General features: G+C 37.1%; 1 protein-coding gene across 6 annotated transcripts; it reads left to right on the top strand.

The window, feature by feature from the left end:
• Window positions 1-636: 636 nt before the first annotated feature.
• HSF2BP (heat shock transcription factor 2 binding protein) lies at window positions 637-27,321 on the top strand. Of its 6 annotated transcripts, none has more exons than XM_081951351.1 (8): window positions 637-927; window positions 1,969-2,119; window positions 4,225-4,328; window positions 6,609-6,758; window positions 8,948-9,086; window positions 10,672-10,789; window positions 20,395-20,498; window positions 24,741-27,321. In XM_081951351.1, the coding sequence occupies exons 2-8, from the start codon at window positions 2,038-2,040 to the stop codon at window positions 24,947-24,949; spliced, it is 906 nt and encodes a 301-aa protein (XP_081807477.1). In that variant the 5' UTR covers window positions 637-927; window positions 1,969-2,037; the 3' UTR covers window positions 24,950-27,321. The 6 variants fall into 6 exon arrangements, with proteins under 6 accessions (XP_081807477.1, XP_081807473.1, XP_081807472.1 ...); XM_081951347.1 differs by having other exon boundaries at window positions 892-1,013; window positions 4,231-4,328; XM_081951346.1 differs by having other exon boundaries at window positions 892-1,013.
• Window positions 27,322-27,499: the final 178 nt, after the last annotated feature.

The raw sequence follows: 27,499 nt of genomic DNA, 5'->3' as shown, positions 1-27,499 counted from the left end.
TGTCTAGTGGTTAATTGATAAATAATCCTTTGGCAAAAAAATGGACAGAGCAGTTGATTTATACAAGCACTATATTCTTTTTGGTGACAGGTGACAACTTTTCCTGCAATTTATGCTGTTGGATCAGATGGGAATTTCAACCAGGAAAACTGCCAAATATTTTACAGTGCCACACATGTAGCTGGGCAGAATAGCAGCACAATTGAGTTCCAGGCATATTGTGGGGATGCTATGAATGTGGTTAATATGATCCCCTCATCAAGGTGGTTACTTTATGCTGTGTTGTGCAAACTCAGTCTTTAAGCTAAGATGTAACATTGCAGAAGAGTGATGAAAGCCAATTGGTTAATTTTGGGTCAGTCATTCTCTCTCAGCCCAACCCACTTTACAGGGGTGTTGTGGGAAAGAAGGAAAAGGAAGATGTGTTGGATATGTTCGCCACCTTGAGTAATTTGTAAAATTCATAAAAGCAGGACACTAAACAAAGTTCTTTTTTAGTAGGGGATTACTATGTTGCCTTCAAAGCAAGCATTACTCTTTAGCTTCATTTGTGGGTGGGTGGGTGTGGAATTACGATTTACCATAAATTAAATATGCCCAATTAGAAAGGTCTATATTATCTTAAAGGATGGTGGTTTTAACAAACAAAAATCTTGTTATACATTGAATTTAACACGTTCTCTCAAGAGTTATACCCAGATATCACCTCTCCAAAATTAGGAGATCCCAGCCGAATCAAACAAGGAGACAACGAGCAAAGATTTATTAATAGGGTTACCAATTCGAATACAATTCCAACGCAAGAGACTGACTTTTTAACCACCAAGATGACAATATAGAGCGGCAAGAGAGTTCTGACGCCTGGCGACTTTGGAGAGTTGTCCCGCCACAAGATGACTGTCACGTGGTGCGCAGCGAGACTGAAAGGTGGGGGGCGTTCTTTTTTTTTATCGTGTGTTGAGATGGAGCGCGGTAGCTTAGCCAGCCCGGCCTGCTCAGGAGGTGGACAACAGGTAGCGTAAGGTGCTGGATTTACTCTCCCGCGAGATTCACGATCCTAATTACCGTAGCGCACACACACACCGCCCTATCAGCCACAATTTGGTGGTGATAAAAATTGGCTTGTAGCCTCCAGAAACCGACCGTGAGGCGCCCCCCCCCTTTTTCAATTTCGGTGCATCCATAGGCGGCATCCTACAGGAATATGGATACAGGGTGGCTGAATTTTCACTACACTCAAGGGTGAACAAGGATTCAAAGCACCGTGCGTTGTATAAATAGGTTAATTTAGTGAGCCGACGTAATCGTTGACTCCTGAGGCGCTTAAGAAGGATTTTGTATTAAGTGATGTGTGTTTTACGAATATAGTCTTAAGCGTGTTTGCTTAGAAATACATTTTAAAGAGGAGCAAATATAAATACCTAGTCTGGTATGTAAAATAACTTATTGCAGCATTTTAATACTAATAGTATACAGTTTTCTGAAATAAAACGGAAATGAACAAACACATTCTTGTATATTTCAATTGTTTCATAATTCTCTACATTCCTCACATGGAAGATGAGCACTTAATGTGATTTTCAATCTTCTTGAAGTAGAAGGGGAAACAAGCCTTGTATGAAAAACTAACTGCTTTTTCAGCATTGTGTGTGGTATATGTCAATTTCTTATAAGATGAATGTTTTTTCCCAGCTAAAATAAACACTGCTACGGTTAACTTGGCTATACAGAATTCATGCAAAGATACGTTCATTTCTCAGTGTTCTTTTTCACTTAAATACTCTCTATATGTTCCTTTATATACCATAATTTAATATTTCTGAAATATATAAATCCAAGCAATATATGAAAACTATGGTTTAATATAGCCCAAAGTGTAACCAAAAAAATGAAGTTTTTTTTTTTGTTAAAGACATTTGTTGAATAGCAGGTAGAAAAAAGAGGGGGAAATTGTTTGTTCTGTTGCAGAAAACTGAGGTAGAAGTTGAATTTGTTAAGGTCAAAAAGAGAGCTTTGGAGAGGTTGACAACTGAAGTAATGCAGTTGCATGACATTCTACCTAAGATATTGAATAGTGATATCTTAGAAAGCTTTCAGACACTGGATGCCCTTGAAACAAGTAAGTTCTCCTATATTAACCACAATTAATTCATAGAATAGTATTGAATCTGTGAAAACAAGACAATTGTTAATATTGTTTGGTTGTATCCTGCTTTCTGTTTTTTTAAAATATTTTGTATGCAAGACAAGATATAGTAAAAATATTTAAATACAATACAAAAAATTGTAATTTACAAAAGGCCCTACTTTTTTCAAAAGAAATTAAGGTGCAAGAGTGAAGAATGTTAAGTAATATGAAATATTGGAATGACACTTTCCTTGCCTAATAATCTCCTTCATATCGAGTTGAAAAATGGAAAAAAGGCTGATACGAAGCGTATTAAAACATTCCTCCTCCCGCTTTGTTCCCTACCAAATGATCTTTTTTATGATAGAAACTAAAATTCTAACTTTACAACTTGTACTGCATTATGCTTTCCACTGGGAATTTGTGGAAGCAATACACGATACATAGTGGTAAGCAGTTAAAAGTTCAAATTAAAGAGGAACTGTACAGTTGCTTTTCCTTCCTTATTCTTGATCATAACTAGATCATGGTTTAGTTACTTCAGGCACAGTACTACTGTTTTTAATATTCTTGCAGTTTCTGAGCGAAAAAGAGGAGACATAATTGCTTATTTGAGCCAAATATAATAGCAATAGCAATAGCAATCGCACTTAGACTTATATACCAATTAAGAGTGCTTTACAGCACTCTCTAAGAGGTATATATTTTTACTTATCAACATTAGAAGGAAGGAAGACTTCCTTGAGTAAACATTGAGTCGCTCCCAGCAATGGGCAGAATCAGCCTGCAATACTGCATTCTAACCACTGTGCCACAATGGCTCTGAATCCATGACATTATGGATTGAGACTGATAACAGTCTAGAACGGTGTCAAACTCAAGAGCTGGGGGCTAGATCCGGCCTGGGGGGTTGCTCTGGAATTAGCAAATGACTGGCTTGTAGTGCCTCTGCCAGCAAAATGGAGCTCCATTTTCACTTGAAGAGGGTTTTGGAGATCATCCTGGCTAAAAACAGAGCCCAGGGGAGGGGGGTTTGTGCATTCCTCCACTCGAGTTCTATTTTCACTGGCAGAGGGCTACCAAAACTAAAACTAAAAAGAAGAAATGTTTCCCCTTTTGCATTTGAGCATGTAAGAAGGGACAGAAAAGGAGAAAGGGGAAAGACCAAAAAAAGAAAAGATGGGAAGAGAGCAAGGAAGGAAAAATAAGGAAAGAGGGGAAAGAAAAAGGAAGAAGAATAAAGAGGGAAGGAAAAAGAAAAGGAAGGAGATTATGAGAGAGAGGAAGGGTCTGAGGGAAGTCCTGCCTTAGCACTTAGCCACCACTGGGGCTCCGACACAAGTGATGTTGAGGTGACACCCCCCCCCCCAGCCATACCTACCTCCCCTCTTCCCCCCAGGTCAAACACAAACCTGATGCGGTCCTCAATGAAATTAAGTTTGAAACCCCTGGTCTAGAACATGTGCTGGTCTATGATTATCCTGTTCTTGCAGGACCTGTCAACATTATTTTCCTGATGTTACTTGTTAATATTTGAGAGCATATTTTTTAAAAAACCCTTTTTGTTCTCCTCCCCCTCCTCCATGTGATTTGAAGATAATGAAAGGTTGTAAACCACAGAATCAGTGGTCTAGCTTCTGTTTGTTTACCAAATGTATATACTTACAGAGTCCTGCTAAGGCATACTGAATAAGTGACCCACTATTTGAACTTTTCTAAGAATGATCCATTAGTTTATCAGGTAGCCTGTTTTTCAGTCAAACAGCTTATACAAATTGAGTTCTTAATAAAGTTTAAGAAAAAGATCTGTTTTTATAAGTTTAACATATTAGTTTAAGTAGTACACACAAGAAAATGAAACTGCTTTGTCCTATATATGACTAATCTTCAAATATTTGAAGATGACTAACATATTATCTTTTGCCACTAAAGGTTAAATATACACAGTACTTCAACTGTCCTTGAAGGAGTTGGTTTTCAAGCTTTTCACCATATCTGTTACTTAGTGTGATTTGCTGATAGTTGCAGTTTAAGTGGTAGTATTTGAATGACTTGATTTGTTTTGCATTGTTTTGCTTGTGATCCTCCATTTTTAGTTGTAGAAAAGAAAGCTAATGAACTGGAACAATTGAGAATGGATTGTGAACATTATAAAGTTCGCTTGGAAGCAGCCCAGGCAGACTGTGTAAGAGAAAGAAAGGTAAAGGAGGATTCCTATTCATTACCCAGTTTATATATTTTAAAAACTCTGTTAAATTAGCTGGGACTTATTAGAAATAATTATTATTTATTAAAATTACATCTTACCTCTCCTACAGAAGCTTAATGTGCTTTTCTTTTTATCCATAAAGGAAAAGGTTTGTGGTCTTTAGAATGACTGGCCCAAACTCAGCCAGTGAATTTTCATGGCTGATGATGGACTGGATCTTAGATCTGCTTTGTCATAGAGACAATTGCTACACACTGGCTTTGGCAAATAAGGTTAAAAATTCAGTCTTAACTAGACTTTTACTTTGCAATTCTGTATTTCTTTTCCTGAGAATACTACCTTTTCAAAATCAGTGGAATATATATCTTAATATATACAAACAGGCTGAAGTTATGTGAGACAATGTGTGCTAATACTTTGTTCATAGGATTGCTCTTTTAATAAGGTGAAACATGGTTATTGTCAGATTACGTTGACAATCAAATAACCACATATTTTTTGTATGTGGGGACACTAGTATACAAAAGTAACTCTACTAAATAAGTTCTCGAACTAGTTTTTTTCTAGCATGATTGTTCTATTTTCTCCTAGAGAGTTTGTAGATTTAAGATGCAAATCCTATGTATAGGTATATCTAACTTAAGTGCAGCTGGACTCAAAGTGATGACATCTTCAGAATTTCACTGTTATGTTATTTCCACTTGCATTATTTCCACAAGATATTGCTGCCTATAGTTAAACAGTTTTCACCAATCAAATGTTTTTGCACATGTTGGTATACAACTTTCCTTATTTCCAGGTGCATGGCAATAAGAAAACTGTTTAAAATGTCAGATGTTCTCACATGTTCTTTCATACTTACCCTTTGCATGTGAATCAAATAGAAAGTTTTTAACAATTCTTTAATGAATCAGCCAAAAATCCATTGTGATATCAGATACAAGACTGGCCATTTCTCTAGGAAGATATGCACTGATGAGCAGAAAACATATCTTTGGTTTAAGTCACTTATGGAAGACTGCAAAAACTTGTTCTTTTTTCTGTTAACTCTTTGAAGTAGTGATGTATAAAACTATGGAAAGAATTGCTGATGAACATATTGAAGTCTTCTCCATAAGTTAAGCAACATCAGACATAGTATAGGTATATACATTTGAAGTGATCACAAACAATATAATGAATTTCAGGTTTACATTGCCTTTCTTTAAAGATCATAAAAGATCTGAATTTTAAGTCTTATTTTAGTTTATTGCCTTTGTTTTATTATATTGTATCCAAACTGAATATGATGGTTGATTTAGCCAAATGCCTCCTCTGTTTATATATGGAGGTGGAAATCTATTTTTATTATTTAAAAGTACAGGTAACCCTCAATTTACAACATTCATTTAACAACTGTTCAAAGTTATGACAATGTTATAAAAAGCTAGTTACAATTGGCCCTCACATGTACAACTGTCACAGTCCCTCTGCACTCACATGATCAAAATCTGGGTATTTGGCAACCAGCATGTATTTATAACAATTGCAGTGTCTTTGGGTCATGTGATTGCCGTTTGCAATCTTCTCAGGAGGCTTCCAACAAACAAGAGTCAATGGGGGTGGGTGGGTTTTGCCTTGATTTGCTTACCAAGTATGGCAAAAAAGATTGTAAAATCGGGAACAATTCACTTAATGACCATGTCACTCATGACGTCCTGTTTGTGGTCATAAGTTGATAACTACCTGTACTTACAGATGAAGAGAAACTGTTTTTTTTCCTCTTTTGTCACCCAAGATTTTTATTTTCTTGCCTAGCTTCCTTTTCAGAGAGATTTAGATTGGATAAATTAGGGTTTCTAAATTTGGGCTGCAAAAGTCTAAATGACTATGAGATAGTAGTGAAGATAACAATTTGCTCCTGTTTAGTAGGTGTCTGAAGTTTTACAATCCAGATCTGATAATTTGAAGAAAACAAAATGTTGGGTAACACAAAAAAGTAGAAAAGAGCATTTAGTTCCTTCACCCATGCCCCATTTTTAGTTGAGAAAATTATATTTTCTGTTTTAAATATAATAAAATAAACTTGGTTACTATGGTCAGTAGCTTGCTTCTTATACTCTCTTTCTAACATGCAGTATGGAAGCATTTAGGTTTCTCAGTGGCCATGCTTAAATAATTGTTATTTAAAATTTGCTAGGAGATTTTTGGCATTTCTTGGGAAACATTAGAACTATCTGAATACTATAATTTGTATTACTGATCACCTCTTCATATTTTGATTATTTTCAGGAAAAATTAAATATTCGACAACAGCTGAATGATGCAAAGCAACAATTATTACAACAAGCTGAATATTGTACAGAAATGGGTGCTGCAGTATGCACATTACTATGGAGTGTTTCTAATAATGAAGAAGCAGTTAAAAATATTCTAGGAAGTGTAAGTTTGGGGATATTAAATCATTTAGTCACTTTTTGAATATTATACCATTATAAGCCTTATTAAAATCCTTTTTAAACGACCTTACTCTTTTTCTCAATGTAGTTGGAATTAACACTAGTCAAATGTGAGATATTTGCTCAATACTTTTTGGAGCCTACATTATGGTAAATCTATCCCATTTGAAGCCAAATATTGGTCCAAACTAAGTCAACAAGATTGGTAGAATTTAAGCTGTCCCTTTATAATGTTAAAGTAAATGGAGAAATTTAGAAGACATATTTAGGAATTAAATTTGTATTTTTGTATATACGTTTTCAGTTGAATACTCAGATGCAAAAGAAATAAGCAGAAATTGGATATGTTGTTAAGCAGATACAGATGGAACCACATTAAATAATAAATAACTAATAATACGTTAACTACTTCTAAATGATATTTAGAAAAAGTCTGTCTTTACCATCTTCAGGAATGCTTCTTTGAATGGGGCATATTAGCTTCTAAGAGAAGGCTGGTCCATAAGCTTGATGCTATAATAAAAATTTGGCCTGAAACTGCCACTCTCTCACTTTTATGAAAATAAGAAACAATAAACTTCTAAGACAGATCAATTCTGTTTGGAGAAGATGATCATGCAGGTGGCTAGTTCCCACACTATATAAAGCTTTATAAGTAAAACAGAATTTTGAACTGCACCCAGAAAATCATGGACAACCAATGCAAGGCCTACAGCATAGGTGTAATGTGTTCCTGGTAACATCTGGTTGGTAGACTCATAATTTGTATCAATTGCAGTTTCTGAGTAGTTCTCAAAAAGAGCTCTATGTAGAGTTCATTATAGTCCAGACATTTGGTGAGGTTATGAGTTACTGTTGCAAGAGCCTCTAATTTCTGTTGAGCAGATGTACCAAGACTAGATAAAGATCTTATCAGTGGCGGAGTCACTTTGGCCATTACAGTCCATTTCCTCTCTTGTTTCTCCTTTAGACCCTGGTATTTCTCCAGCTTCTCATACTCCTTCCTGATGTTGCTGCTGCTTAGCAGCACTACATCTATCACCACTGCTGTTGTCTGGTAGTTGTCTGGTATCATACTGTTTGGTTAATTTGCCTGTTTGTCTTGAGCTGGAAGTCCCATAGGATCTTAACACTATTGTTCTCCACGACCTGTGGAATCTCCCATCTAGATTTGGGAGGGTCTATTCCATACACCATGCAAATATTCCTGTACACAATGTCAGCTAGTCGCTTGTACCATTAACTGTGTCCTCCTGTTTGCATCTTATTCTCTGCCACTATGTATCGGACTATTTCTGAGGTCTGCACTTTGGTTCATGTTTAGTATGGTAGACCCTGCTTCTATGGATCTGGTGCTTAGGGCCTGTACTTGTGCAGCTGTGCTCAGGGCTTTGATGCTGTCTTTTATTGCAGCCCTTTCCAACCACTGATAGGATTTCTCACTGTCAGCCAACTCAGCTATCTGATGATGGTTCATCTCATGGAGGGTCTTCTCTTACCATGACACTTCCTCTGCTTGAACTTCCATGTCTGCTGCTGTCTCTCAAGCAAGCAGTTGATGATTGGTGGGGCAAAAATGTTGATAGCATGGATCTTGTTCTTCCCATGGAACAAACTCTTCAGGACCTGTCTTATCCTTTATTGGGTACTTGAATTTTGTCTTCTTTGTGTGGTCATTGTTCTCTCTCTCTCTTTCTCTCCTTCTCTCCTTGATTAATTTGCATCCATTGTTTCTTGTCTTGCTTTCTGCTGCTTTGGGAAATACGTTGACCCTCTCCTCTTTGTGGCAGCCTCTCAAATATTGGAATACTGCTATTGTGTGTCCCCTAAACCTTTTCTCTAGACTAGCCAAACCCAAATCCTGCAACCGTTCATATGTGTTGAATATAAATTATTTATGATATATGAACTGAAGAATTATGTTGGCTATTGCTGTAGACTTGGTTATTAGTTTAAAAATATAAACACCAATTGTCTAGTTATGGAAAAATTATTTATCCTACTAGATTTGCTATATTATATAATTAAAAAAACCTTTGTCCTAGGGTAGGAAGTACCTTATAAAATCAATAATATGTAACTATGTTTCCTTTTACATTTCATTGTTTGAAATGCTCATTTTTATAAACTTGTTGGCTTATTAAATAGTTAATTTACCCTGTGAAATTTCAGGCTCAAGCTGTAAAGTTTTTTAATATTGCTGGACAAACAATGGAGAGCTTTGTCCACTCTTTAAATGAAGATAGCAAACAACAGGATATGGATTCTGATGAAAGTCAGTTTGTGTTAGGTTTGGCTGGAATTGTTACAAGTAAGTAACTTCTAATATTTTATAGAATAATAAGAAATCACTTAAGTTGATGTATAGCTTCAAGTTTGTTTTTTAATTTAGCTTATTTTAGTATAACTATGTTATTTATTAAAACTGATCATTCCCTACAATGTCTTTTTCCTTGAGAATATCTTTAGTACTAACGCATCTACCGTGCTTAATGCTTAGCATTTTTTTTTTCATTGTGGAAAAGTTGCTATCAGACTTCTTCCCACTTTGGTCTAGACCAGCGATGGCGAACCTTTTTTGGCTCGCGTGCCACAAGTGGGGGGAGCACAGGGGGGCCATGTGTGGGTGTGCCACACCCATAATGCAATGCGCAACCCCCCAGTGCGCATGCACGCACAACGCGCGACACCCCCCCATTTTTGCATGCTTTTTTCACCTTTCCCAGGCTCCAGAGGCTTTATAGGAGCCTGGGGAGGGCGAAAAGAGCATCCCCCGCCCCCCTGGAGGCCCTCCGGAGGCTTCAGGGACCGTCCGGAGGCTTCCCTGAAGCCTTCGGAGCGCTCAAAAGGATCCTCCGAGCATACCGGAAGTGACTTCCGGGTTGCTCGGAGGGTCGTTTTAAGCGCTCTGAAGGTGTCAGGGAAGCCTCCGGATGGTCCCTGAAGCCTTCGGAACGCTTAAAACCACCCTCCGAGCAAACCGGAAGTCACTTCCTGTTTTCTCGGAGGATCCTTTTGAGCGCTCCGAAGGCTTCAGGGAAGCCTCCAGACGGTCCCTGAAGCCTCCGGAGGCCCTGTGGGAGGGCGGGAGAGGCTCTTTTCGCCCTCCCCAGGCTCCTATAAATCCTCTGGAGCCTGGGGAGGGCGAAAAATGGCTTTTAAAAAGGTGAACTCAGCTGGCCAGTGTGCGCATGCCCACTGGCCAGCTGCCAGGGCAGCACCTTGCGTGCCCTGACAAATGGCTCCGCGTGCCACCTGTGGCACGCGTGCCATAGGTTCGCCATCACTGGTCTAGACTATATCTCTCAAATCAACCTACACCACAGGATTTTGTGGGAATAAAATAAAAGGCAATCTCTGTCAGTTACCTTGAGCTCTTGGACAAGGGGCATGATATAAATTTAACAAATAAAACAATAATCTGGACTAATTGTCTCTGAGTCCAACCTACCCAACTGCACAAGGCGTTTGTGTGAAAAAATATAGGGGATGCAGCAGCATTCACAGCATTAAACCACAAAGTTCCGTCTCTTTGGAATGTACAATATTTTTGATGTTGCTTGATACGTATAGAAAGAGGTGGAGCTTGTGCTGTGACACTACTTTTATCAATCTCATCCCTTTCCCTTCTATCTAGATATTAGTAAGAAATTTGTGTTATAGGTGAAATGAGTGGCATATACATTTAATTAATTATTTAATAATTATCTAGTGGAGGAAAGGTAGGATAGAAATCTTAAGTAAATTTAAGTAACAAAAATATTATAAATGAATGATTTTCGTGTGCTTGTGTTCAACAACTAATTAGCCTTTCTGAAAGTTACTTTTTCAATAGTGCTCTTAAATAAGAACACAACTTATTTAAAGTTTTATTGTTTTATTTTGTCCTTTCTTAGATGTTGCTGCTTTAGCAATTGGTCGTGAATTCCTTGTTGGTTCAAATCAGGTACTGCTGGACACAATGATTCAGCTGCTGAGAGATATGAAGCCAGGATGTTGCACCAAACTGAAAGTGTATGATAATTGGTTATTTTTGAATTAAAGTGTTATCCTTAATATCTTATATTAATATTACATTAAATAACAATATTAATCGTATATTAAACAAATTTATCTTAATATGCCACTGCTAAAATGTTCTGGCAAAACAGTTAAAAATGCATGCTCTAAATAGCAAATTCTCCAAAGGAAAAAAAGTACCAGTCAATCCAAAACTCTCAATTTAATCAACCCAATTAGAATAGCAATTTCTTTTTTATACAGCTGGGTAGAATTGCAGAAATAAAAATGGAATAATACTAAACCTATCCACACATACATTGGAATTTCTAAGTTGTTTCTTTTTGAAAAGACAACTCTATGAAACGTGTAAGCCATGTTCAAAACTCTAGGAAATTCCAGAAATACTGTTCTTTGTGTAAAGACTATCAGATATAAGGGATGGACTGATAAAGCAACAAGTTCCCGCTCATGAATACTGTTACTTATGCATATATTAACAAAAGGTTTCTACAATAAATTGTTTGACATAACTTAGCCTGGAAAAAAATTCCTTTCTTTTTAATTACAAGTAATTTATTTAATGTTCATTTTCTAGTTAACAAAATTACACTATGCAGATTTTAGTGTCTTATATGTTATTATAAAGAATGGACAGCAGAGGGTGTTATAGGCTTAATTAAAAATTAACATTTTCAGACATTGTGGATCATAGAACTATATTTTTGTGGCTAAGAGACTATATTTTAAAAAGTGATACCTAATGAAAATACTTAAGCAAGTATAAATATAACTTTATAATATAAAAGTTGCTAGAGTAGTGATGATAGGATGAAGTTCTAAAGAATTAAGCATTTCCTAGGCTAATGTTTTAAATCAGGGGTATCAAACAAGGCCTGTGAGCCGGATCCGATGTGATCGGATCCGGCCTATGGGACCATCCTGGTCTACCTAATGCAAAGAGGAAAGATTGGGCCAGCATGACTTCAGCCTGGTCTACCCAATGCAAAGAGGAAACATGCCACACCCACCCAGTCGGCCACGTTCCACCCCCCCCCCCGAGGTCAACCACAGTCCTGATGTGGCCCTCAATTCTAAATAGTGAGCTTTGCCCTTTGTACAATTTAATAGTATGTGTGTATATACACACACACACACACATATATAAAATAAACACTATAACTTCTGTAGTTTAACATTTCCTCATTGCACAGCTTTCTCAATTACCTAGAAAAATAACAGCTGAAAAACACAAGCACAGACATGCTTTTCTATAACTCTTTTTAATCTGGTTTGCTGTGTCTGCTGATAAACAGATGGTAAAAATGTATTGCAAAGTGTTAATCCTTTCTGTTATATGAAAGTTAATATGATTTTTCTTTGTTTAATGATTTGGGAAAGCAAGAAGATCTTTGAATTAGTATATGGCCTTCTCTGGAAGTTGATAAATAGGAACAAACTGGAACATTTTTCTTATTGTTCCCCTCATTTCTATTCTTCATTGGAAAAAAATATTTATTCTTTTCTATATTTTTCTCCAAGCTGTTTTAGAATGTGTTCTATCCTTGATGGTCATGGATAAGAGCTTATTTGACTTTACCCTCAAGAAGGAAGAAGGGCATATACCAGCATTATCTGAGCTATCTAGGCAAAATATAACAGAAACATATATAGAACAGATCCTGTTCTATCAAATACTGAAAGACTATCAAGAAGGGGAGCAAGATGGCTGTCACATCAATGTTTGAGATTTTACTTGAAGTTCAACCTCCTAATTACACCAAGATTTCTCTCAGTTTAAAATCTGAATTACAAATATGATTTAGGATTGAGGAGAGTATGAATGATGAAACAAAGTAGCAGATACTGACAGGGCAAAAAAATGCTTTTTGTCCCAAATGTTGCTATTCTTCTTCAGCAGACAGACAGGCTTGGCTTCTCTTTTCAATAAGAACTCTAGCCCTGTGATAATTATTGTAGTTTTTTCTCTAAGAAGTTTCTGTAAACCAAGTTTTTAATTTTCTGCTTTATTTTGTTGATATATCGAAAAAATGGTTGCAAATACAATGCAGTTGTAATTTCTGATGTATTTCTTATTCAAAGCGGTCTAGCATTTTTACTTCCTCATAAAACTCTCTAATCTACTTGATGGCTGACACTCATAGGGCAATAATTTTTCAATCTAGATATCTCAAATGAGAATGTGTCCAAAATCCAGAATCCATGACTTGGCAAATTTTATAAAACTTTTTGTTGCATAATACAAAATGTTGTTAAACATTTCCTGTGATCCACCCCGGATATTTGACTGCATACTGTTCATTTGCATATTTTCAAGGCAGCTACATCTCTGAACATCTCCCTGAATTTTTAAGATCTTTTAAAGCATATTAGAAGTCCTGACATGTTGAAGCATTGAGAAATCTGGTAAGGAAATATCTCTGAAGTAATGACCCAAGGACTCAGGTTGTCTAGTTTGATCGAAATTCTTCTGAATTCAGGATCTCTCACATTTTTTAAAAAAAAAATCTTAAAAAGATTGAGATGTAAGAGAAAATATAAAGCAGATTAAGACCCATAAGTGATATATTATTAAGTAACAAGAAATTATTACAATCTTTATGTTAGGAAAAAATGTTGCAATAGAAATAACTTTCAATTGATCAAATAAAAGTTTAAAAAATATGTTTGAGGGTTACCAAGTCTACAAGTTCGTGTAAGAATTCATTGTGAAATAGACTTCTGAGGCTTTTGAAACTAAACAGCAACAAGTAGTTTGACAAGAGTTATGTCACTGCAAAAGTAATGGCAGATTACTTCTTGTAATTTACGGTAAATAAATATACAATGGCCTCCCTTAAAAGTAAATAATGCAAGATATAATGCACAGTCATATATTCTAGATCTGCTTGCTGCTAATATGCATTTTTTCATTGTATTTATGAAAAATCATGTGTGTTAACAAAACATACCCAGAAAAATACCTAACCCATAAATTTTCCAGTCTATGTGCAAAGTTCTATTATAATTGGAAGAATAGTCACCAAGATCTGGAGAAAGACTTTTTTTGTGAATAAGTGTATTAGAGTTTACAGTAATCGTAAACCCTGGATGTCAGTAGAGTTACAATCACTTCTGAGAGCCCGAAACTCCACCTTCAAGGCAGGAAACAAAGATGAATACCACGAGGCCAGGTCAAACTTGAGGAGAGGCATTGAGGCAGCTAAACAGAAATAAAAAACAAAATGTAGAGAAGCATCTGGCAGATAATAACCCAAGACAGGTGTGGCACAGGGTACAACATCTAACCAATTATAAGAAAAATAATATGAAAATAGCCAATGCTGATGCCCTGCTGGTGGAGGAGCTTCTATTTAGCTTCTTCGCCCACTTTGAAGTTAAAAGACCTGTCTTTGTGGCTCTAGCTCAAAGGCCCTCGAATCTCCAGACACTCACCTTGCATGAACATCAAGTGAGAGTTGTGCTGAAGGCCGTAAATCACAACAAAGCTGCAGGTCAAATGGGATGCTGGGGAAAGTGGTAAAAACCTGTGCTGACCAATTAACGGGTCCTGACAAGGATTTCTAACATCTCCCTGAAATTGGCTAGAGTCCCAACGTGCTTGAAAGCAGTCACAATCATCCCAGTTCTAAAGAAAGCAGCCATAAACAGCCTGAATGACTATAAACCCGTTGTACTGATGTCTATAGTGATGAAGTGCTTTGAGAGACTGATCCTACAACCTCTCAGGTCCTGTCTTCCACCAAATTTCTATCAACATCAGTTTGTTTATAGAAGCAATAGATTGACAGAAGATGCCATTGCCACTGTTCTACATACTTCACTGAGACACCTTGAGAAATCTGGGAATTATGGCTGCGCCTTTAATACCATCTTACCAGGCATTCTCACTGAAAAGCTGTCTGGCTTGAATTTCCCTCCCCTCATTTGTGACTGGGTCAAATACTTTCTGACAGACAGTACACAAACAGTAAAGGTTGGGTCCTTGACATCTTCCACCCTGAAGCTCAGCACAGGCTCCCCTCAGGGCTGCATGCTCAGCCCCTATCTGTGCTTGCTGTAGATACGACTGCATATCCTTGAATCCATCCAACATCATAATAAAGTTTGCAGATGACACAACGGTGCTGGGTCTTATAAATGGAGGTGACTCATCAACATACAGGGAAGAAGTCCAGAAGGTATCTACATGGTGTTCAGAAAACAAGCAACATCTAAATACTAGCAAGACAAAGGAGATGATGTTGGATTTCTGGAAGCACAGAGAAGAACATGCCCCATCGTATATCAAGGGGGGACCATGTGGAGAGGGTTTCATTAGTCAAGATCTCAACTGGAAAAGCAACACATCCCTGGTTAGTAAGGCTCAACAGAAACTTCATTTCCTTAGAGTCCTGCTGAAAAATCAGTTGGAACAACAGCTGATGACTTCTATCAGTCCACGATAGAAAGTGTCTTCACATACTGTATAACAGTATGCTACACTGGTTTAACAGCTGTGGACAAGAAGGCACTGCAGAGAGTGATCAATTTGGCACAAGAAACCATTGGTTGCCCTCTTAACACCACTGGATGATATCGCCAGGTCTCGCTGTTTCAGCAGAGTAAGGAGAATACTTAGGAATGATTCACACCCTGGCCAGTGTCTCTTTTCATTCTTACCATCGGGCAGAAGACATTGAAGTATAGCCAGCTGGACAAACAGGTTTAAAAACAGCTTCTACTCATGGGCTGTCAGACACCTAAACACAATCACAATCACTCTATGTACATATGGAAATGTATGACTAGTTTTTTTTTCTTTTCCCAATTACCGTGTTTTTCAGAGTATAAGACGCACCTTCCCCCCCCCCTAAAAGAGCATGGAAATGTTGGTGCATCTTATACATCTAATATAGCCATTTTTGGCCTTCCAAAGCCCCGCCCCCGCATCCCATTTTTGTGAAAGATGGGCCATTTTTCACAAAAATAGAGGGTTTTTTGCCTTCCCTCAGCCCCCAGTAGCATTCTACAGGCTTCAGCAGGGCTGGGGCAAGGCAAAAATATCCCAGTTTTTGCAAAAAACAGCCCATTTTTCGCAAAAATTGAGGCTTTTATGTCTTACCCCAGCCCTGCTGAAGCCTGCAGAGTGCTGCTGGGGGCTGAGGCAAGGCAAAAACTTTTTTTCTTACTTACCTCTTTGAAATCTTCGTGCATCTTATATACAGATGTGTCTTATAGTTTGAAAAATACGGTACTTGTATAAATTGGGAATTGTATTGTCTTGTATTTTCTGTTATGGATTGCACCAGTAGAGGCTAAACCAGTGGTGGCTAGCCTTTTCTCATTGTATGCCAAAAGCAGGGAGAGCGCAGGGGGGTCGTGCGTGGGCGTGCAGATAATTCTATCTGCGCGATCCCCAAGCCTTCCCCTGCTTTTGGCGCATGATGGATCCGTTTTCTCCGTCCCCAGTGTTCTATCCTCGACCTACGACCGGTCTGCCCTGCCTGACAGCTAGCAACAGCCAAGTCACGCCTGATTGGCTAGGACGTGGCTTGGCTGAGCGTGGGCTGTTCAGGCTGTTCCCATTGGCTGCCCTGCTTGACAGCTCCGTATAAATAGCTGTCAAGCAGGGAAGATGCTGAACTTCGCCTGTTGCTTGTTGTTTGCTTCTATTTGAAATAAACGCTGTTAAAGTTCCCTCAGAGTGAGTCCTGCCTCATCCTCGACCATTTTACACTGGTGACGAGGGTGGGATCTCTGAAGACCATCTAACAGCTCTACGAAGGGAGCGAGCGAAGTTCCCTCAGCCGCCTCTCAGGCTGCAGCCTATTTTGCATGCTATCGCCTCATCGACGCAGCACCGCTACTATGGCTTCCATGCCCCATTTTGCTCCATACGGAACTGACAGCGAAACTTGGGCCAGGTTCATGGAGCGGTTCGAATGTTTTTTGATTGCTAATGGCAACCAAGACCTGCCCGCAGACCGCAAAGTTAGTTTTTTTCTTAGTTGCTGTGGGCCGGCTATGTTCAATTCAGCCAGAGCCCTTGCTGCTCTGCTGCCGGCTCACACCCTCACATGGGATAATCTGACGGCTAAGCTGAGGAACCATTATGCCCCAGCACCCTCCAAGATCGCCCGCCGTTACGCATTCTGCCAATGTGTGCAAAAGGAGACTGAGTCCATCAGCCAGTTTTTGCAGTCGTTGCGAACGGCGGCGATCCCATGCGAATTCGCAAACTTGGAAGACTCCTTAGTAGAGTAGATTCAAAATGAAATCTGGCATGGAGCAGAGCCTCCAGGCACTGGTTTTTGTTATAACCCATGAAGGAAGAAGGAACAAAACACTTAGAACCATTATTATCTCCTTTCTGTATTGAGAAGAAGGCATGAGAATTACAAAGCTCTCAAAAGAACCCATTCCTTCTTTTCCTCTCTTTTTACAAGTACCTGCTGTACCTCCAGGTTTACATAATGTGCTTCACCTCTTTACTGTTGTTCTCTATTTTTATTCATAAACCATACCATGCAGGTCATGAGAAATCCTTCCATGGTCCTTTAGCAGAAGTGCCCAGAGTGATTTGTCTGTTCCTCTATGAGTTTGCTGATTTACAAACAGATTACTGCATTCTTGCATGGCATATAGTTATACTTCAGATGAAGATATATTAACATTGATGCTCTACCACATCAAACTGTCAAGTTAACATCGAAACAAAAACTATTGGATGCGATTGGTTGACAACAACACTTTTATCTATGACTTTGCCACATATGCCATTTCTTTAATGAAAGGCAATCAGTTGTAGTTCCACTTTAGGCACAAAGCCAGCTGGGTGACTTTGGGCTGAGCCCTGGGAAGAAGGCAGTAGCAAATCACTTCCAAGAATCTTGCCAAGAAAACTGCAGAAACTTGTCCTCTAGGCAAGAATAACTTGAAGGGGCACCCACTCATTATTTTGTATCTTTAGCTGTTCTGGGTAGAGGAGCACTTACGGGAAAGAGGCAAACAATTGTTAGATTCAGGGCTATTGGCTCTTCCAGTACCTATTTGGTTAGTACATGGCACATTAAAGTAGTAGTCCTCTTAAGCTATACAAGTATGAGATGTGCTACTTCTATGGCGAAGTAAAGGGAAGTGATATGGAAAGGATGAGGAATATGGGCAGTGAAATGTGATGGGATTTCACTTCAGAGATTGAATTATTAACAATAATTAGAAGAACAGCCGATAATTAACCAGATGTTCTGTAAGGAAATAAAGAGGTTTCAAATAATTCAGGTACTGTATTTCTGTGTAAGGAAGCCTTTTCTTAACTGTTACTGATGTGAATCTGAATGTTTTGAATCTACTCCTTCATATAGGCATACTAAGCTACAAGTTAGAGAGGCTAGACTGCCAATGCGTATCTGTTATTGCTGTTGTAAGTAAAGCCCACTTTTTATTTTTGGAGCAGTTTAAAAATAATTCCTCACTGTACATGTTCGTAATGTTTTCTCAGAGTAACTTCATACTCGTTGAAGCACTCTTTTAAAATGAGTGACTCCCTTGTGTGATTGCACTTTGGGTGCTTAGCCAGTTGCCCACATTTATGGCAGTTTGTGGCGTCCTGTGATAACATGATCACAATTTGCAACATTTTTTAGTGGGAACTAATGTTTACTTCTGGATTCTGGCGAAAAACACCCATTGCAGATAATGGATCCATTTAATAACCATGGCACTAACTTAGTAATTGCCGCATTCGCTTTAAGTCTGGCAGTCATGTAACAACCACTGCATAAAATGTTGTAAAATCATGTTGGTCATGTGGGTATCTTATGATCCTCATGACATACGAAAATTCTGGGCTCCATTATAGTCATAGTAAAGAACTACTGTATTTGATCCTTCAAACTAATCTTAAGTAAAAAAGAATCAAAAGACTGGAGCTTTCAAAATGAGCCATGTGATGACACGTCTTATTTTTCTTTAAAATGTGGTCAGAAACGCCTCTCCCATGTGAGTCTGCTCTTCTATAAAAGCTGAATCACATGGAAGACTTTGATGCAACTGTGTCATCTAGGATGAAATAAAGTAGGAGTAAAACTGATGATTTATTCTGAAGAAAGAAGCTACTACTCTATTTCCTGCCTTTAAGGGAAGAATAAGATTTTAGCTAGGTCCTGATCAAACAGGTACTAATACAAAGTACATTGTATTAGTAATGAACAATAGCTCTGTGTTTCATTCTTCCTTAGATACACATTCTCCAGATGAAATTATTCAGGTAAAGAGTCAGTTTGGACAGCAATTCCATGAGAAGCAAGTTACTTAGGCATAAAAGAACTAATACTTTTTCTCCTCCCTCCCCTCTGGCTCCAGATATTTTGAGCAATAATACCTTCATTCCTGATTATGGTGGTTAGTATCAGAATTTTAAATGAGAAGAAGATTTATATGTCTCCCTATCTGTGTTCATAGCGTCTATCTCCAATACAACTGTTAGATAGGAAAACAATTCCCATTTCATGAATATTATGGCTGTTACTCACCCCTCTACTTGTAGTATGACAGCTTGGTATCTGGTATTTATTTCTTTTTAAATGGCATATATTCTAGATTTTTCCCACCATGGTATGTTTCTGCCGTAAAATGTACAGTATTTGCTTGCATAGCATTTCTTAGATTTCTTCTGATTAACTTTTGGGAGAATAGAAATAATCAGTTCATCAGTTTCTAAAGAGGTAGTTTGTCCAGAAGAGAAAGGAGCAATGGTTTTATATAGATCTATGTAATTGATTTCATTGACATCTTAAAATAATTGGTAGAACTATTTCAATATAAAGTATCCAGAAATAACAAGACATTATTTTCTTCCAAACAGAGACAATTCTATAGTTATTTTGAAAGGTATCCTAAAAGGATCTGACAGTTAAAAAGTTCTTCTCCTGCAGCAATTGATTTATTTGTTAATAAATTTTGCACACAACAAAGGTTTAAGTTGTACAAATTGTACAACTTTTATGAAACTCTTAGGGTTGCTGACAATAACAGACAAGATGCACTGTGACTTGTTTCTGGCCATGGCATATTTATCCTGTAATAGCCTTACAAAGCAGCTCCTCTTTGAAAAGATTTCTCCAGTTCTAATTTATAGAGGCATTGGCTTTTCAAACCAAGACCATTGTTCATTCTCAATTCCTGAGTGAATTTTAAAGAAATCACCTGTTAATTATACTTAAAAATACTTACAACTGATTGAAACAATAATACAACTGGAAACTTCCTTTAAAAACACATTTATTTTTATGGATGTCACTTTTTCTTTCTAATGATACTTTCTATAATATGACTTATGTTGTACAGTCTAAAGATTAAGCTTTACTTCAAAGCTATAGTTTTACTCATATGCAAATGTCAGCCACATGACCACAGAGACGTCTTCGGACAGCGCTGGCTCTTCGACTTTCAAACGAAGAGTCAGGAACGACTAGCACATGCAAGGGGAACCTTTACCTTTATGTGTATATATGCTACTACAGTATCTTGAAGATCATCAAATCAAAAGGTCCAATGTAAACTTTGCCAGAAAATACATTTATGCATTTCAATCACTTTTAAAACTTTTATTGCAGGCTGATGCTGATGTCCTTATATAATATTAGTATCAACATGAAAGGTGTGAAGTACATCAGTGAAAATGCAGGATTCTTCCCATTAATCTGGTGGCTCCTGAATGGTAAGCTTTTTATAAGTGCATTGTTTATTCTACAATAAATAGAAGTTTAAAATGCTCAATGACATTACTAAAATGTTGTCAAGAAATTGTGTATTTTAGGATTAGTGTAAAAGATAGGAGGTTTATATAAAAGAAAGAAAGAGAAACAGGATGAGCTCGGAGGAAAAACACATCAGAGTTGTAATTAGCATGTGATACAGAGCACAGCCAAGGTTTAGATTCTGATATGTAATGATGGATGATGCTAATAATAATATAATGTATTAGTATTTTATTATATTTATGGTTACTGCCCTTTCAAATATTCACAGATACATTATCTTGTCATCCTTGTAATAGGCTTTTATTTTCATTGATAATTTTCAGTGTTGCCATTTTTAATATTGCACATGGAATGAATGAAGCTAAGAAAGCACATAGTTGTATCAGTGAGTTGAAGCAGAAGCAACATTGAAATCAGAGGCCTTCCTGATTTGCAACTGAATGTCTTTACTATTATGCTCATTGGCTCTCCATGCATTATTTCTGATTTAAAATCACAATATTATTCATGCTTATATAGATATGTGAATATTTTCATCGGAATATATTCTCAAATAAATGTACCGTACATAAAAAGGGACGCAGTGGCTCAGTGGCTAAGATGCTGAGCTTGTTGATCAGAAAGGTCGGCAGTTCGTCGGTTCAAATCCCTAGCGCCGCATAACGGAGTGAGCTCCCATTACTTGTCCCAGCTTCTGCCAACCTAGCAGTTCGAAAGCACGTAAAAATGCAAGAAGGAAAATCGGGACCACTTTCGTGGGAAGATAACAGAGTTCCATGCACATTTGGCATTTGGTCATGCTGCCCACATGACCACTGAGGAGTCTTCGGACAGTGCTGGCTCTTCGGGTTTGAAATGGAGATGAGCACTGTCCCCTAGAGTCGGGAACAACTAGCACATATGCGTGAGAGGAACCTTTACCTTTAAATGTACATAGGAATGGAGGTTGCAATCTTAAGTAGAGAAGATCACTGAACACAGTACAATATGATTTATTTGTAACTAACAATTCATAGGACTGCACTATATATATAATACTGTTCTAGAGCCCTGACATTGAAAGTTTAGTTTGTTATTTGATTTTTATTGCTGCCCGTCTCAACTAGTGATGACTTAGATACTTTCAATATTGGTTTATCACTTTAGCTCTCTCTGCTGGTCAAAGAATAAATATTTTTCTTAAAAAACTTTTTTAGATCAGCTGGTAGCTCCCGGCTGATCTAAAAAATAATGTCCAAAATGGCACAGATTTTCAAAAAGAAGTAGTCTGTGACCAAAAAGAGCCTTTTTTGGTTTAGTAAAGATAATAATCAAATAAAGTGTTTAAGAAGTGAAAGGTACGACTTATTTTCTGTTTGAAAAATAAATCCCAAAATGGCTCTTTTTTAACAATGAAGTAATTGCAGCCCCACCTCTCAGCTGGACAACTCACCTGAGAACTTCAAAGTTCCACTCCAGAGACTTCTTGCAAGCTGCCACTTGAAGGTGATTCTGGGACTCTCCCTAACCCAGGTAGAGGTAAAGAAGTCCATGTGGATTTTACTCCACTAATTGTTGCCAACTATAGGGTGGGTGGGTGTTCATCTCCATTTCAAGGGCCATTGAGCCAGCGCTGTCCGAAGACCTTTCTGTGGTCATGTGGATAGCGTGACATCACAGAGTAGATACCTTTCCCACCAAAAGGGTACCTATTTATCTACTTGCATTTGTCTGCTTTCAAACTGCTAACTACATAACTCCCCTGCACAGGATAGTCATATAAACTTAGGGAACTCAGTTCCCTGGTCAGTTGGCCATATTCATTGGAAGTCCTCTCTACTCTCGTTGTGGCTCTCTCCAGGTTTTAAATGCATAGCTATCTGACCTAAACACTAGTGGTGGGTTTCAAATTATTTTACTACCGGTTTGCTCATGTGCACACTCGAGCATGCGCAGAAATATCTGAGCAGGTGGACCGAGCCTCCCACTGCTGCTACTACTGGTTTGCTTAATCTGGAGTGAACCAGCAGAAACCCACCTCTGCTAAACACTCATAAGATATACTGGGAATTAAAAGAGGAAATAATTCAGAAATATCTCAAAATATGTATCTCCAGTTTAATTCTTGTTTTACTTTACCTTTTCCATTGTTTTTACAGATAATACCTGGTAAAATTATTACCTCTATCCATACAATTCTTAAGGTTCAGTTTGTCACTGCGTTAATTGGTTTGCTAGCCGAGCTGAAAGAGTTATTGCGCAGGTCATAGGTTCTTATCAGCAATGATTTACTGCGCATGCTTAACATGTTTATAATACATCACACATTCCAGAGACTTCTTCCCTTTTGATCTTTGTTCGTCTTCAAGAAGGCGGACAACATTTGTTCTTTCCAAAATGTAACAATTAGATAGATTTGTTTTATTTTCTATTTTGTTATTTTTGTATTAAAGTTTGTTTTTAATTAGAACATGTTCTCGGGTTTTATTTTATTTTTCGCTTCTTGAGGATATGCTGTTTGGAAAAGCTGTCGATTCCAGACCTCATTAGTTCAGGGTGAAATTCTTCCCCTGACACAGTTCATTTAGTGACCGTTTGAAGTTACAATTGCACTCCAAAAAGTCTTATGACCATTTTTCACACTTATGACCGTTGCAGCTTCTCCATGGTTACATGATTTATATTTGGATGCTTGACTACCGACTCACATTTATGACGGTTGCAGTGTCCTAGAGTCATCCCTTTTTGCGACCTTTTGACAAGCAAAGTTAATGGGGAAATCAGATTCACTTTACAACTGTGTTACTAATTTAAAAACTGCAGTGATTCACTTAACAAAGGTGGTGAGAAAAGTTCTAAAATGGGGCAAAACTCACTTAACAAATTTCTCACTTAGCAACATAAATTGTGGTTGTAAGTTGAGGACTACCTGTAGGTAAACTTCTCCCATTTTCAAGCTCTTAAACTACCTACAAAGAGATTTCCCTTTTGACTTTATTCTCTCTGTCCATGATCTCTTATTCCATATTTATATGTTTTCTTACATTCATTAGTTCTACTGAATTTAATGAGCCATCTTAGCTAAGTTTGCATAATACAGGTGTAAGAATCTATTGTTAGATTGTCCATAGCGGACTTTTGTCATTTTTATTTTTTGTACCTTTAAGTCAGTGTGACTCCTGGCAACTGCCTGGAAAATACCTTGGCAAGATTTTAGAAGTAACTTGCCATTGTTTTCTTCCTAGGGCTGTCAGAAAATGACTGGTCCAAAGTCATCCAGCTAGCAGGAAAGAACTCGTGATCTTCTAGTTTCTGAGAAAAAATAGAAAACATATAGTGATGCTTGATTCTGGCAGTCATTACTTGGTAACATGCTAAGCTCTGCCTCTATCAAGGAATGTTAGTCATATGCTAACTGAATTCACATACTTCCAGGATCTGATGATTAACAGTTTGGCATTGATGTAGTGCAATTACATAAGTGTCATTTCAGAGAGTTCATCTGGGAATATAGTGCCAATGACACACGTGATTACAATCTCATTTTGCCGTATCAGTTGCACCTGTTAATATTTAAAAGCTAGTTACATCAGATTTTACTGGACATTTTATAATTCTGATAAATACCTTAAATAAACAGGAAATTTTGAAGTAGGAGTATAGAAACATTTCCTTTAAATTATTTGACATTAATTCAGAGTAGAATATGATACCTGAAAATGTGATCCCAGAGTTACAAATACTAGATATAGAAAAAAAAAATGCCAGGATTTTTTTTTCACTTTTTGTCTGATGTACGGAATCCTAACCAGCCTTTTAAAAAATGTTTCTCCATGCATCACAGAATAAGAGAAAAAGGAACTTAAGCATGCTGATTGGCTTTACCGTTATTGTGATTGCATCTATTGGCACAATCAGAATTCTAGTTGTCTGGAATAGTGTTCCAATTTAGGGTTTTTACCAAACATATTGAGTCAGAGAGCATTTTAACATTGGATATTAAAGGTAGCACTGCTATCTCTGTACTTTGTGGATTTAATGTAGAGAACATTGTAAATGAGCAGCTGAAAAAATAGTTTTAGAAGGACTTCACTGGAATAATTCAGAACTTTGCTTCTTTAAATTATAACAATGTTAATTATTATTGCCATTTATTGTATTTATATGGTGACAATTCTTTAAAGCCATATAGCTATACTATTTTCTTTTTTCTCTTCTAGATCCAGATCCAGAAGTATGTTTTCATGTATTACGACTTCTCCAGTCCATGATTATGGAGCCAGAGATATTAACTAAATCACATCTTGAAATACGTGACTCCCTACCACTTCCACGTATCCTTTTGCTATCAAAGAGCTGTAATAAAGATCTAAAAATTCTTGCCCAAGAACTGCTTGAGGACCTCAGAGTATTAGATGGTGAAATGTAAGACTCTTGCTGAGGATATCATTAATTTTTTTCAAGCATACTTTTAGGTTTTGTAATAATTAGTAAAATATTTATACCTGCTTTCTAATATATTTAGTCATTGTAATTAAATAGTTTACATGCTTGGCACTCCGGCACATGAATTCCAACCATAAATAGCATCTCAGAATTTCTAGGCTTGTGATATATCAAGTATCTTAGAAATACTGAGTTTAATATCTGGAATATTTGTAAGCAGTGGGTGGGTTTACTAATAACCCTCCCTTAATTAGAATCTTACCTGATAGCTAAGGGATATAGTTCAGAATTTATATTTTGCATATCGTAACTTGTTAAGGTGAAATCAAGTACCTTTGGTCTATTTTATTCTTCATTTGACTACCTCTTATTTTAGTGACAGTGAGAATAGTCTTTAAATTTTGATTTTTAACATCAGAAATGACCTTAGTTTAAAAATCTAGTAAAGGGTGAAGTGACTTCATTTTTTGTAAATATTTATATCAAAACTATGGAAGTTATATTAACAGCAGAATTGTCTGGGTGAAAGGTTGCTGGGCAGAAGGCTCTGTCTGTTTCCCCCTGGTTTCCTCACACTATATAAGCTTGCTGCATTGGAGAGGGACAAAAAGAACATTACCATTAGAAAAGCTGCCTTCTCCTTTCCTGGTACTCTCCTGAGTTCTAAGGTTTTTAGAAGGAGTAGCTATGGAGTAACATAAGTTGTAAAGCTTTTTTCCATTGCTGACTGTAGACTTTCATTTCATTCTGTGCTTTCCAAATTTGAACCTACCAGCATAGTGGGTGACTCCTGCAAATTGCCTCTTACATTATTCTAGGGACAGGGAAAGAATATAATTGGAGACAGCCAACAATAAGTCACAGCTCATTTTGCCCTAGCCTAGAACCTCACCCATAGTGGTCTAGGCACAAGCATTCTCTTTGATTATTAGCCTAGCTGACTCAATTTGGTACTATCATATTTCTTGCTCTTCATTGCTTCTGTGCCACATTCCTTCTATTTCCAGGGTCAGTCAGGGAAACTGAAAAGATACTTTTTATCCTGTATTTATGATTTTGTATAGTGCTAGCAAATTTAAAAATAGACACTAGAATCTTCCTTTGGGCTTTAAACCACTAGGACAATGGTCATTTTGCTAGGCCTGGTTGTTAGTATGGTAATAAATAATTCATGGACATACAAATATATTGGTAACAATTTTTCAATGGTCACTTATTAAGATATAAGAGTTTTTAACTGTACCATGCTAAATTGAACAAGGATCACTTATTTTGTCTCCTTAAGATAGTCTTTCATGTTGTTTTTAAATTGTCTAAAATGCAGTGTAACTTTCTATAAAAAAATCTTCAATTTGAAGTGGGGGCATTTTTATTCATAAGTTTCCATGTCTTGTCTTCCCCTCATAATTGACTTTGCACTGAGAATACCATCTTCTGAAGTTGTAAGCTATTTATATTAGAATGATGTAAAAGTATTGCCCTATTTTATTTTTATAATTTAGACATTGAAAACATGCCAATATTGTATAATGGCTGAACATTAAAAAGCTGAAAACTGGAAATTTTGCTGGAAATAAAATAAATAACTTGGGTAAATAGTTCTACACTTCTCTGGGTTCTCTTTTAAGCAAAAGCCCACTTGTATTGTGGATAGGAGACATCCAGAATGAGTAAGAGCAAAACATGGATATTGATATTTCAGCTCTATGTTATTTTTTCAAGCTGTTGACTTGTTACATATAAGAAATATAACTGAAGAAACACGTCCTAAGAATTTAACTTATTTACAAAAGTTCTACTTTGGTTTTAATTGTTTGTTTTTATGAATTCCAATTTTCTTCTGAGATGGATTTTGGCTTTTGAAGTTCAGAAATTATGAAAGATACAAATGTAGTGAAGATACAGTTGCATTGTGAAAATAATATTGAATTATTGTGTCTTTTTTGAAAGAAGTAATATGCATACTTCTTATTATAAAAATAGTTTTGAGTGCTTGAATATTCTTAGTCCTGATATGTTAACATTTCCACTTCCCCCCATTACAGTGTATTGCCATTTTGGCTTAAAATTGTTAGAAAGCAAAGATTTAATACAATGAATAAAATTGCATTTGATTATGTTTAAGCTAGCCTTATGTCTCAGTGATGTATTGAACTATGTCCATTCAACGTTGTGCTGAACTCTGGTTTCAAATTTTAATACTCACTGTGCTAACCTAAAATCTATAAAAGTTTATAATTTTAGAATAGTCAGAAGTTTTACTTTCCAACAAGAGATTAATCTTATTTTGAAGCAAGGAAGGAGTTGATATTATAACTTTGAATGCCGAAAACTAAAAAAGAGCACACATTTCATTAAAAAGGCATCACATCATTGATGGAGCTTGGGACTTTTCCTGAATCCCTTGCTCACAAGTCGACCGAAGCCCTAGTGGAAGCCTGGGATAGGGCGGCCGCTGGGGCCTTGGATCGCGTTGTGCCTTTGCGGCCTCTGACCTGGTGTCGATCCCGGGTGGCTCCCTGGTTTACCGAGG

The sequence above is a fragment of the Natrix helvetica genome, assembly GCF_964273705.1.
Source record: "Natrix helvetica genome assembly, chromosome: 4".
NCBI lineage: Eukaryota > Metazoa > Chordata > Lepidosauria > Squamata > Natricidae > Natrix > Natrix helvetica.
The sequence above is the reverse complement of the archived record's forward strand: the minus strand, read 5'-3'. Positions and strand labels throughout refer to the sequence as shown.